This window comes from Podarcis raffonei, chromosome 13 (genome assembly GCF_027172205.1).
Source record: "Podarcis raffonei isolate rPodRaf1 chromosome 13, rPodRaf1.pri, whole genome shotgun sequence".
Classification (NCBI taxonomy): Eukaryota; Metazoa; Chordata; class Lepidosauria; order Squamata; family Lacertidae; genus Podarcis; species Podarcis raffonei.
This window is the reverse complement of record NC_070614.1, coordinates 47,747,320-47,760,282: the sequence shown is the minus strand read 5'-3', so window position 1 is coordinate 47,760,282 and position 12,963 is coordinate 47,747,320. Positions and strand designations below refer to the sequence as shown.

General features: G+C 40.0%; 1 protein-coding gene across 1 annotated transcript; it reads left to right on the top strand.

The window, feature by feature from the left end:
* Positions 1–463: 463 nt before the first annotated feature.
* Positions 464–7,212, top strand: LOC128399175 (vomeronasal type-2 receptor 26-like). The gene is made up of 6 exons (XM_053360423.1): positions 464–678; positions 1,725–2,016; positions 2,357–3,220; positions 3,716–3,943; positions 4,673–4,799; positions 6,308–7,212. Exons 1-6 carry the CDS (start codon positions 464–466, stop codon positions 7,207–7,209), a joined length of 2,628 nt encoding a protein of 875 aa, XP_053216398.1. The 3' UTR covers positions 7,210–7,212.
* Positions 7,213–12,963: the final 5,751 nt, after the last annotated feature.

Genomic DNA, 12,963 nt, shown 5'->3' with positions numbered 1-12,963 from the left:
AGAAGTGGTCCTAATCTCAAAATTTAGAACTGCTACTTTATATCCTGATGACAGTGTCTTCACTCAAGAGTTTCCTGTTGTTCTTAGCACACCAAGGAAAAACCCTTCTGCCACTTTTTTCTTTCATCTAAGCAGCAGGATGGGGAGTAAAAAAAGTTAAAGTCTTACTCAGACTCTAAACTCTGAATAAGTAATTAATATTCCTATTCTGCAATTACTCAAATCACTGCAATTTCTTCACCAAGCCAAATTCCCAGTTGGCTTCCTGAAGGGAAGAAAAAAATCAACAAGCAAGCCTAAAAGTGTTTTAAAAATAAGCTCATATGTTATGGAGAGCTAGTTTAGGGGGAGAGACAGACAGGGCTCTATGAGTTCAATTTAGGACAATATAATTTCTGTTACTTCTCAAGGAATGTATTTGCAACCCGTTGATGAAATGTTTATCATAAGCTAGGCTGTCAGGATGTTGCTGCTATTGGTGTGGCTGTTTCTAATAACTCCTGTTCCTATTACCTCTAATTCTATCCGCTGTCCCAGGAATAATCCTTTTCCTGTTCCACACGAGTGGTACCAGCCAGGTGAAGTCCTCATTGGTGGAGTTCTTTCTCAGAACGTTTACAATTTCTATGAAATTTTGTATAAGGAACAACCATCAAAGAATGTGTTTGATGTTTCATAGTAAGACTTTTCCATTCTCCCTTTGCATTGCCGTTTTCTTCCTTTCATGTCTTTCAGACAGGAATCCTAAAGAGGGATTCCTTTATCACTGACATTTTCAAGCTGAAATGGGAGCCATAATTTACCTCAATACTGGAATAAAAAAAAACCTTTCTTTCTATTTTTTTTAAAACCTAGCTACTGTCAGAGTTTATTTGAATCAAATTGTGTATTTACAATTGCTTTACAGTATACTTATTGTGAGGAGTGGGGAGGAGAAGGGTGAAAATGCAAACAAATATACTACCATCTATTCATATTCAAGGTCCTTTAAAGTTTCAGTGTGCTGACTTGAATTGATTTCTTGGGTAAATTGTTACATCATGGTGAAAGTTAACCTATATGTAGGGATATGGAAATTGGTTGAATTGTGTTGAGGCTGACAGGGATTGCGACAGTTCAGCTTAGATAGCACAGGGAAACCTGAGATTGTCAAAATGGGGCAGTAGACCAGAGAGGCTGACATTGGGCTAGAAAACCTAAAGAAATAGGAGACTAATTTTGCCACCAACTATGTCTTCCAGTGTGAAGGTAAGTCCATTGCCATCTGACTCCCCTTTCCATCTGATGCAATGCAGAATCAATGACTGTCCTTAGCTACAGTAGCCTGCACACCTCAAACCTGTGGTTCTAATGTGCAAGCAACATTCCTACCCCAACCACAGCTGTATACTGAGAAACAAAGCTATCTGAATTCAATGGGACTTTCATGTAAGTCTGTATAACTTTGCAGCTTTCGGTTAAATGAAGTTGTCGCCTACTTAAGGAGAAACAGATTTATTTCATTTTTTTTCTTGATCAACTGTTATGCAAATGTCAAGCAATAGAAGAACAGCAGGTGTGTGAAAGTATCATGTAAAGCAGTAATGCCCTGATCACTGGACAGTATCGATTTTATTAGCTGAGATGTGTTAATTACAAATACAATCTTTTCATTTTCATTTGAAACAGAAGATGTCCAATATTGTAGTATGTTCATATCTGTAACTAATTTACTTTATTTGCAGTATGGTGCCAAAATTTTATCAGCACGTCCTAACATTGGCATTTGCTGTGAAAGAAGTCAATGAGAATCCCAATATCTTGCCCAATATCACACTTGGCTTCCACATCTATGATAGCTATTATGATGCAAGGATGACCTACCGTACGACTCTAGACCTCCTCTTCAAAATGAAGACATTTGTTCCCAACTACAAATGTGACACCCAAAAAAGCCTCATATCCACCATTGGGGGACTTGGCCATGATACCACCTTCCATATGGCAGACACATTAGGTCTCTACAAGATTCCACAGGTAAGAGGTTTGAAGGGGCCAATGAGAATCTTTTCTTTCTGCCTCTATTGGTTGCTTCCATGTTTGTTCTCCACAGAGCAAACCTATTGGAAAATATTCTACTCAGCAGTTTTACTCAGAACAGACTCATCAAAATTATTGCCTCTATCTTAGTCATGATCCTTAATTTAAAATCTAGATCTATACAAGCCTGCATCTTTCTCCCATATTCCTTGTAGATTGCCTTTTTCTGTTTTATTTCTAGAGATGTGAGAGCTTAGAATTTGTGGAATAAAAAGCCAAATGGTACAGGATGAATGTTTTCCATATGATTTGAGATTATATTCACATTTTCTTTCAGTTTGCATATGGTTCATTTCCCCCAACGGAGAGTGATGCAAGACAGGTTCCTTCCTTTTACCGCATGGTGCCCAGTGAAGCCCACCAGTTTCTTGGGATTATCCGCTTGCTTAAGCATTTTGGATGGAAGTGGATTGGACTCATTGCTCTGAACGATAACAGTGGAGAACATTTCTTGCAGACCCTGGAGCCATTGCTATCTCAAAATGGAATTTGCTCAGCCTTTACACAAATAATTTCCATACAACCCCACTTTGATAATGTGGATGAAATGCATGATATAGCTTTAAATATGTATGTGAAAATAAGAGACAATAAAGTCACTATACTTATTGTTTATGGAGAATCTCGGGCAATAATATCATTGAGACTTATTATATTTCTACCAGATCCTACAAATAAAGAAAACACATCATATAAAAAGGTATGGATCTTTACAGCACAGACTGATTTCATATCTATGGGTCTTCTTAAGGTTTGGAATGTTCTGCTCTTCCAGGGTTCCCTTTCCTTCACAATTCATTCCCAAAAACTTCCAGCATTCAAGGAATTTCTTCAGAGTATAAAGCCTTCCCAGAGCCAGGGAGATGGTTTCATCAAAGGCTTCTGGGAGCAAGCATTTGACTGTATTCTTCCCAATTTCGATGCACCAATGGAGGTCTATGGTATGTGTACTGGGGAGGAGAGATTGCAGAGTCTTCCAAGGTCTCTGTTTGAAATGAGCATGACTGGTCACAGCTACAGTATCTATAATGGTGTCTATGCTGTGGCTCATGCCTTGCATAACATTCACTCACGTAGATCCAAGCAGAGAGCAATGGGAAAAAGTGAAAGATTAAAACTTCAGGATCTGGAGCCTTGGAAGGTAATGTTCTGAGAATGAAGAGAAAATTTTTTACCATTATTTGCATCACCAGAGTCATGTAACAGAAGGCTTTATATACAACTGGAAATCAAAATATTACTGCTTGGTTATCCAATAAAACTATTGTTATTTAGAAGTCATCTGAAGGCAGCTGTGTATCGTGAAGTTTTTAATGTTTGATTACATTTTTATAAGTGTTGGAAGACTCCCAGGGTGGATGGAGCAACCCTGCCAGATGGCTGTGGTATAAATGATATATGATGATTATGATTAAAAGGCTTCCAATGCATAAAGAAAAAGGGCTGCCAATGCATAATAAAGTCTCCATCTGTTGTGTCAAAATCATTGATATTTTGCACATGTTCTTTGTTAACTGAAACTACGTTACTATACCTAAATAAGCTTCATGAAGAAATGTTTCTGTAAACCATGGCACTTTATTCAAAATCTCATTTATGCTATTTCCCATTCAACTCCATTTTCTCTTTCTATTAGCTGCACCCTGTTCTTCAGGACATTTCATTTAACAACTCAGCTGGAGAAACTGTGTCCTTTACTGATCAAAGAGAAGTGGGAGGGGGATTTGACATCATGAACATAGTCACGTTCCCAAACAGGTCCTTCCTTCGATTGAAGATTGGATGGGTTGATTCTGATGCACCTGATGGAAAAGAATTCCTCATTAACGAGGACATGATTATATGGCACAATGATTTTAACCAGGTCTGGAATTTAGGCAGGGGTGCCAACTTAAATAAAATACTGGGGCGGGTAACCCCCACACTGAATAATCAATTGCAAGACGTGGCTCATGAACACCTTTTGAATAGCAGTGCCCATCACCTCTGGGAGAAGGCAGGCCCCTCGATTATTTTATTGAGGGTGTATGTGAAGGGAACTTGGCCCCTAGAAATTGGCATGTATTACTCTAGGGTTTACTTGTGGGCCCCACATTCTCAGATTTATGAGCATACTGATATATTCCTCCACTAAATTCTTGTTTAAAAGACTTGTACAATGGCCTCTTAAGCCTGTGGGGCAGAGTATGGATCACTTTTCAGGTTAACTTGTTTTATTCACTTTGAATTTGGGGCCTTAAAGGCAGAAATAATAATAATAATAATAATAATAATAATAATAATAATAATAATAATAAATTCTTACCAAATACTGACAGGGTTAGGAGAGTGACATAAGTTTTGAATATCTGTCACATATGGTCTTTCCACTATAAAGTTTCTGATTTCTGAAATGTTTTATCTGTATCTTGTATTTGCCTCTTTCATTCCAATTTCTTAATACAAAGGGGCTGATGGTTGGACTATATATGAAGAAGCGGTCCTGTGCCAATGTTTATGGGATGAGAGATCACCTTTCTTATTTGAACTTTAGAAGCTGAAATTTTCCTTCAAAGATTTCTCCCTTCTGAAATTATTTCCTGTTTATTGATAGGTGATGCCAATTTCTGTGTGCAATGACTACTGTCATGTGGGCTATCAGAAGAAAAGGAAGGAAGGGCAGAAATTTTGCTGCTATGATTGTACTCCATGTCCAGAAGGGAAGATTTCAAACCAGAATGGTATGTGACAGTTTTCATTGTACAAGATTAGCAGATCTCTGTGGAAAAAAGTTAAATTATTATTATTATTATTTTCATTTCTATACAGCTTTATATTTTTAAGAAAAATCTCAAAGTGGTTTACAGCATATTTAATAAAGCAATCCAGAATCAAACATTTCCAAAGAAAGTCAAATACAAAGTATATAGTCAAAACAGCATAATTAACAGGAAATTAAAATATTATCTTAAATATTTCAAAATAGAGCATTACAAAAGAGGTCAACTATAGATTACATATTTAATTACATACATACACACAGTGGTACCTCGGGTTAAGTACTTAATTCGTTCCGGAGGTCCATACTTAACCTGAAACTGTTCTTAACCTAAAGAACCACTTTAGCTAATGGGGCCTCCTGCTGCTGCCGCACTGCCGGATCACAGTTTCTGTTCTCATCCTGAAGCAAAGTTCTTACATGAAGCTCTATTTCTGGGTTAGCGGAGTATGTAACCTGAAGCGTATGTAACCCGAGGTGCCACTGTACATGCATACTGTATATACATACATACTATGCTGTGCACCACACTATCCGGCTTGGAGTGGTGTGAATAATTTATTGCTACTTTCCACTAACATCTCATCAAAGCCTACAAAAACCAAAGAGCCTGGTGAAATCCCATGCAGGTGGATCTAAAATTAAGATTTCATTGTACACATAATTTAAGTGAAGCTGTCAAGTCAAGTAGTAAAATGGTACAAAAGTTGCAGATTTGCAAATGTGTAGTCAGAATGAAACATGCAAGACATCATCATGGGTGAAATTAGGTCAGAACCTTATCCATTATGCTTCAGGGAAGAGGAAATATCATGGCACTAATTACAACCAGCATTTCCTGTTTGAATGGCATTCCACTTGATGATGTACTCAACATCCTTCAGAGTTGAACAAGGTTGAAACTTTGTATTTGGGAAGGCAAGCATCCAGATTCCAAGTAGGGAACTGCATATGTATGGGAGTGGGAATAGGCAACACTGGGTCCCATCAGACCTAGTGGCATGCCTTTCTCTTATCACTCTTTAGACCCTTTACAGTCCGCCTTATTGATGTGAGTTTCTGCCCATCATTTTGACAAAGGCTTCAGAATGCCTAGCAAAGGCTACTGGCACTTACTGAAGGAAAGGCAAAAAAATCCTAACCTGGAGACAATTAAATATGGGAGCAAAATAAATTTGGCCCCTCTCAGTTAACTGTCCACCCAAAAAAACCAAGGTTCCACTAACCCTGCCATCTTGGTGCCATTGGTCAAAGACCCCCGCCCTGCTGGGTGCACAGCATGGCTACTTAAAATGATTTAAACAAACCTATGTCAGATTCTGCAGGAAAGCAATGAGTAATTCAAATATACAACCAGCTATCTGCCATAAGGAAGGTTCAAAAGAGATCAGCAGGATCAATAATGGCTTCGTAGTAGGCAAAAAACACAGATGAATTGCAAATGGAGTTTAACTTTCTTTTATTTGTCAGATATGGCTGACTGCTTCAGATGCCCTGAAGATCAGTATGCAAACAAGAAGAAAAATGGATGCATCCCTAAAACTATCAACTTTCTTTCTTATGAAGAACCTTTAGGGATCAGCTTGGCCTCACTTGCTCTTTCTTTTTCCCTGATCACAACATTGGTGCTTGCAACGTTTATTCAGCACAAAGACACTCCCATTGTCAAAGCCAACAACAGGGGTCTCACCTACAGTCTCCTCATCACCCTCATATTCTGCTTCCTTTCATCTCTTCTATTCATTGGACACCCTGGCAAAATGACCTGCCTTCTTCGCCAAACAACTTTTGGCACCATCTTCTCTGTGGCAGTTTCCTGTGTGTTGGCCAAAACCATCACTGTAGTTGCAGCTTTCATGGCCACCAAGCCTGGGTCCAGTATGAGGAAGTGGATGGGGAAAAGACTGACCAATTCTGTTATCCTTTCCTGCTCCCTCGTTCAAGTGATTATTTGTACTGGGTGGTTGATGACCTCTCCACCATTCCCTGCTCTTGACATGCACTCGGTCATGGAAGAAACCATTGTGCAATGTAATGAAGGCTCGGTGACCATGTTTTACTGTGTCCTGGGCTACATGGGCCTCCTGGCTATTGCCAGCTTCATTGTGGCATTTGCAGCTCGCAAATTGCCAGACAGTTTTAATGAAGCCAAGTTCATTACCTTCAGCATGTTGCTGTTCTGCAGTGTTTGGTTGTCTTTTGTCCCAACCTACCTGAGCAACAAAGGGAAATCCATGGTGGTGGTGGAGATCTTCTCCATCTTGTCCTCCAGTGCTGGGTTGTTGGGCTGCATCTTTGCCCCAAAATGCTACATCATTATTCTGAAGCCAGAGCTGAACAACAGGGAGCAACTGATAAGGAGAAGAATGTAAATTCAATCTTCCTTCTTCTTTCTCTTCTATTGTTACACATAAGGGATTTTAGTATAAAAATGGTTGCTTTGAGTACCTCCTTTGGTGTGATACTCTTTGGTGGGATCAATTTTGGAAAGTTTAGTGTTGTGAAATTATAGCAGATTAAAATGCTCTGTCACCTTAGCTCAGGAGCTCAGGAGCGAGGAACAACTTTCCGGGCGGAGGGAGGGTGGTAGTTTCCATTAAAGTGCTAATAAAATGGATGCAGGGGGAGGGGAGCTTGGTTTTTGATAGAGAAACTGCTTCCACATCATTGATCAAGCCTCTTTGTAGCTGTCTGTTTAAAAGACTCATTGCCTTCTGACACCCAGTGACAGACGGGTTGATGGCCCCTTTCAAGTACCAAACATTGGCCCTCAAGGCATGGGAAAATGATCAGTCTGGCCAACTGTGGGGAAATGTTACTGACTCCTGCCTTAAAGCAAGAAACATATGAATAAAAATGGAGTTTTGTGGGTAGGGAAGCAATAGAGAAATGTATTGGAAAGTGTGGAATGAATGGTGGCTTTGATAACTTTGAATTACTTCCTATTCTCTTATATGGGACTGATTTACCTTATATTACTCTGTTCTTTAATTTCAAATTATATTTCCTTAAATAAAGAAACATGTTAACTAAAATTAAAGTTCTGAGAGTCTTCCTTGAACCTCAAATACCTTGCTGACTAATATGGAACAGAACAGAACAAATCAACTGTTTGGATGGGCCCACAAAAAGAAAAAAAAAAATCATCAGGCATCTAAAAGAGTTAAAGTATTGTGAACGCCTAAAGTTAATAGTAATAATAATAATAATAATAATTTATTATTTGTACCCCGCCCATCTGGCTGGGTTTCCCCAGCCACTCTGGGTGGCTTCCAACAAAGATGAAAAATACACTAAAATGTCACATATTAAAAACTTCCCTGAACAGGGCTGCCTTCAGATGTCTTCTGAATGTCAGGTAGTTGTTTATCGCTTTGACATCTGATGGGAGGGCGTTCCACAGGGCGGACGCCACTACCAAGAAGGCCCTCTGCCTGGTTCCCTGTAACTTGGCCTCTCGCAGTGAGGGAACTGCCAGAAGGCCCTCAGCGCAGGACCTCAGTGTCCGGGCAGAACGATGGGGGAGGAGACGCTCCTTCAGATATACTGGACCGAGGCCGTTTAGGGCTTTAAAGGTCAGCACCAACACTTTGAATTGCGCTCGGAAACGTACTGGGAGCCAATGTAGGTCTTTCAAGACCGGTGTTATATGGTCTCGGCGGCCGCTCCCAGTCACCAGTCTAGCTGCCGCATTCTGGATTAGTTGTAGTTTCCGGGTCACCTTCAAAGGTAGCCCCACGTAGAGCGCATTGCAGTAGTCCAAGCGGAAGATAACCAGAGCATGCACCACTCTGGCGAGACAGTCTGCAGGCAGATACGTACCAGATGGAGCTGGTAAACAGCTGCCCTGGATACAGATTTGACCTGTGCCTCCATGGACAGCTGTGAGTCCAAAATGACTCCCAGGCTGCGCACCTGGTCCTTCAGGGGCACAGTTACCCCATTCAGGACCAGGGAATCCTCCACACCTGCCCGCCTCCTGTCCCCCAAAAACAGTACTTCTGTCTTGTCAGGATTCAACCTCAATCTGTTAGCCGCCATCCATCCTCCAACCGCCTCCAGGCACTCACACAGGACCTTCACCGCCTTCACTGGTTCTGATTTAAAAGAGAGGTAGAGCTGGGTATCATCCGCATACTGATGAACACCCAGCCCAAACCTCCTGATGATCTCTCCCAGTGGCTGCATGTAAATGTTGAAAAGCATGGGGGAGAGGACAGAACCTGGAGGCACCCCACAAGTGAGAGTTCCAAAGGTGCTGCCACATTTATTTATGTATTTTAAAACTTTTTAAACATGCATAACAGACACCGCAGGCACTGGAAGAAGCTTAAGTTCTTTACATGGAAGTTATTGGACTGGCACGTGTGAGTTAAAGCAATCCCTAAAGTAAACCGGTCTCAATATATTAAGGACTTCTTATATGAATGTGTTAGTAGGTGCCTGATAAATGGTTTCAATACAATGGGAGAGAGGGAACTTCAGTCAAAGGGGCTCTATGCCCTCCGAATGTCTCTTCCAGGCCCTCAGAAGTCTTCCCAGGTTGTATTCCTCACTGGCTCTGCTTCATATCCTGAGGTTTTGCCTGCCTGGATTTTGTCCTTGAACTTTGATAATAATACTGCTTGGCCTGAATTAAAAAAAATATTGTGCCAGCTCACAATAAATCATTTAAATAATTGACAATAAATCATGTTTATTCACACCTGAGAGACTCAGTTTCGGTCACCTCCTGAGTCATCTTCTAGTAAGCTTGTAGACAGGAAAAATGGCTTATCTTCTTTATTAAAAATAAAATAAAAATGCTTTCTGTTTTCTAAAAGAGTACAGAAACAAACTTTTTATTTATGGTTTTCTTTGCACAAACTGTATTTGCAATTCCTCTGCATTAGAGAAATTGGGGAGGACAAAAGTGGAAATGAAGATGAATTTATTTTTTTTATCTAAGTAACATGGTGGATACTACCAATGCTGTGCCAAACTTTATCCTCCAATTTTTCCAAGCTTTCTTCTCCTGTGATTCAGTATTATATCTTACTACCTCATTTTCATGCTGCTTTGATGTTTCACTGGGGGTGGTAGACAGTTGAATTTAGCTCTGGGTTGTGAGATTGCTGACATTGGAAAGAGTGTTTTTCTTTTATCAAATATTTCTTCTGTGCCTCCTTATCACAATTTGATGCACCTCCCTGGACTTTAATGTAAGTTCAGGAAGCTTGTGACGCTGGCTCCTCATCGACTTGGATCAGTACACTTGCTAATTTTGTTTTTCAAGGAAGTTCATACTTTTACTTAAACAGATAAGCACATTTATACAGTGGTTAAGTACTTAATTCGATCTGGAGGTCTGTTCTTAACCTGAAACTGTTCTTAACCTGAAGCACCACTTTAGCTAATAGGGCCTCCCGCTGCCGCCGTGCCGCAGCTGTGTGATTTCAGTGCTCATCCTGAAGCACAGATCTTAACCCAAGGTACTATTTCTGGGTTGGCGGAGTCTGTAACCTGAAGCATATGTAACCTGAAGCATATGTAACCAGAGGTACCACTGTATATAAAAAAGAACATATGCCAGTAGTAGAGTTTGCAGCTTCCACTGATTTGCACACCTATAGAAATGTTAGTGGGGAATGTCATGACTCTTCAGGGAACTGGAACATCTGGAAAGGCTGAACATTGCAGATACATTTCCAGATTCACCCTCCATCCTCTATTCTCCATGTAATGGGGGATGGCAAAGAAGTGGACAGCTCAGCTCAAAGAGTAATTCACATAATGCTATACGTCTTGGGACATTTCCATTCTACCTTTAGTTACAGACGTGGGATTGTTACATGTCACATGTCTGTTTACATTCCAGCACTGTTTGCTGGCGTAAGTGGAACTTCCGCTGTGTTGTATTGCTTTTGCTTTTCTCTCTCTCTCGGAAGAGACGGCAAAGAGAGACGACATGTTTCTTTGTCCTGATTTATGTTTAATAAATCTGTAGTTTATAGTATGTCTCCACAAGCCTCAAGCCTCTTTCATTGCACAGTTTGCTTTGCTAAATAAACTGTGCCCATCTCAGCAGACTTGGGTCACTGATTTATGTCGCACCAGAGGTCAAAGGATCTTCTCAGCATGACATCTGGAAGGAGACGATCCAGCTGGGGGCTAGCCAGTTGGCCGTTTGACCCCCAGATGCCGACAACATGACCATATCTTTTTCAAATATGAATGACTGGACTCTTCTGGACAAGCCTTTTTTATTGTGTAGAGAAATATTAACTGCTTGGGTTGGGCTAAAAGTGTTGTATTAGGATTTGGTGCTTTGCTAGCCCAAAGAAAACAACTTCACTCTGATTGGCATTGACTCACATGGGAAAACTGAAAGCCAATTGGGATTGGTTGTGCCACAAAGGAGCAGAGGTAACAAACACCCAAAAGTGGCTCTCTGAGGAAGGGGAGAAAAGAACATCTAAGAAAGTTATTATCTCTCCCTGCAATCATCCAAATCACCATAATTAGTTCACATAATCAAAGCCAGAGAGGTTTTTAGTAGGCACTAACAAAGTCAAAAAGCAACTCTTTTATAAATTATGACATGTTCTATGGATAGCTGTGAATAGGGGCAAGAGACAGGAAACTCTTCATCAGTTTCATTTCTGACTCCCACCCCCATTTTATTGACCAGCCTTGAATTCAGATTGTTGACAATTTTATCTACTATGAAATACATTTGTTTGTAATTTTTGATTCTCAAAACCAGCTCACAGAACTATCTTCTAGAAAAGTGTTGCGAAATACAGGTATCACTCATAGTAGGTAGCTCAAGCCAGGAACCTGATAGTGACAGGCAGGTCTGCATTTCTAGTGAAGCAGGATGTTGTGGGTCTTGGTTTTTATGTTTCTGATGTCCCCTGTTGAGTGCAAAGAAATTACTTTGAGCTGCCCTCCAAGTGATCCTTTTCCTGTTCCACATGAGTGGTATCAGCCTGGTGGCCTCATCATTGGTGGAATTGCTTCTCAGCTGATTTATGTATTCTACGAAGTTTTCTTCAAAGAGCACCCTTCACAAAATCTGTTCCAGGTTCCACAGTAAGAGTATTTCCCTCTCTGCATCCTTTCTCTATGTGCCCTGCCTTTTAGAATTGAAACCTTAGAGAAGGGAGTGTCCCCTTTCTCATTTACTTCATGTATTCTATATTGTGATCCCTAGGTTTTGTTGCAAATATTAAATATTGCACAGTTTGAAGTGTCTGGAAGCATAAAAACTGACTACTGTGGAAATGATAAATTGTCCAGACCTTTGAACATGTTATTTAAACCTTTACTGGCAGAACTTTTTTACAACATATGAAATAATCCAAAGGTGTCTCTCTCTTTCCTCTCTTCTTTCCTGCTGGTTTGCTGTTTCTTGTTTTTAAAAAAGCATAGGCTAACTTTCATCTTAAACATAAAACAAAGCAATTTTCTGGTATCTTTATAGGGAATAAAGCAGAATGTAAATAAATAAATGTTAAGAATTCAATTCTCAGAAGACTTACCTGAGAGTTAAACCCACTGAACATTATAGGACAATATTCTGCATAGAAATGCGTAGGTCTTCCCTGGAAATTAAGTCAAATGAGTTCCCATTAAAATTAGTGGAACTTCTAAAGCCATTGTAATTACTCATCTCCTTGATTCCACTGTGACATAACTTTTAAGAAACTTTAAGGGTAGCCATAAAAATGAACATTAGACGCTGCCTTACACCCAGTCCCCCCAAATGTCCATATAGCTCAACATCATCAGTGTTGAATGCCAGGATTACACAAGGGTCTAAACCTTCCTGGAGATGCCAGGTATGGAAAGTGATCACCTACCTAAGGGGAAATATGTGAGGGATAGATTCACACAATTCTTAAATCAACTGAGATGAAAAGATCAAGGAAGAGTTAAGAGTGGGTGGGTGTGTCAAAATACTATGCAGCATGCAAATGTCCTGATGAATCCTACATTTTCCTGATCTGCATGCTATTTAGCTTGAAACCATTGATTAAGAATAAACAAATAGCATTTAAATCCCAAGCAGATTCAGGGAGAAATGCATAATATTTGGTATGTTGATTTCCTTCATTATAGAATTTTCCTTTGATACTATAAAT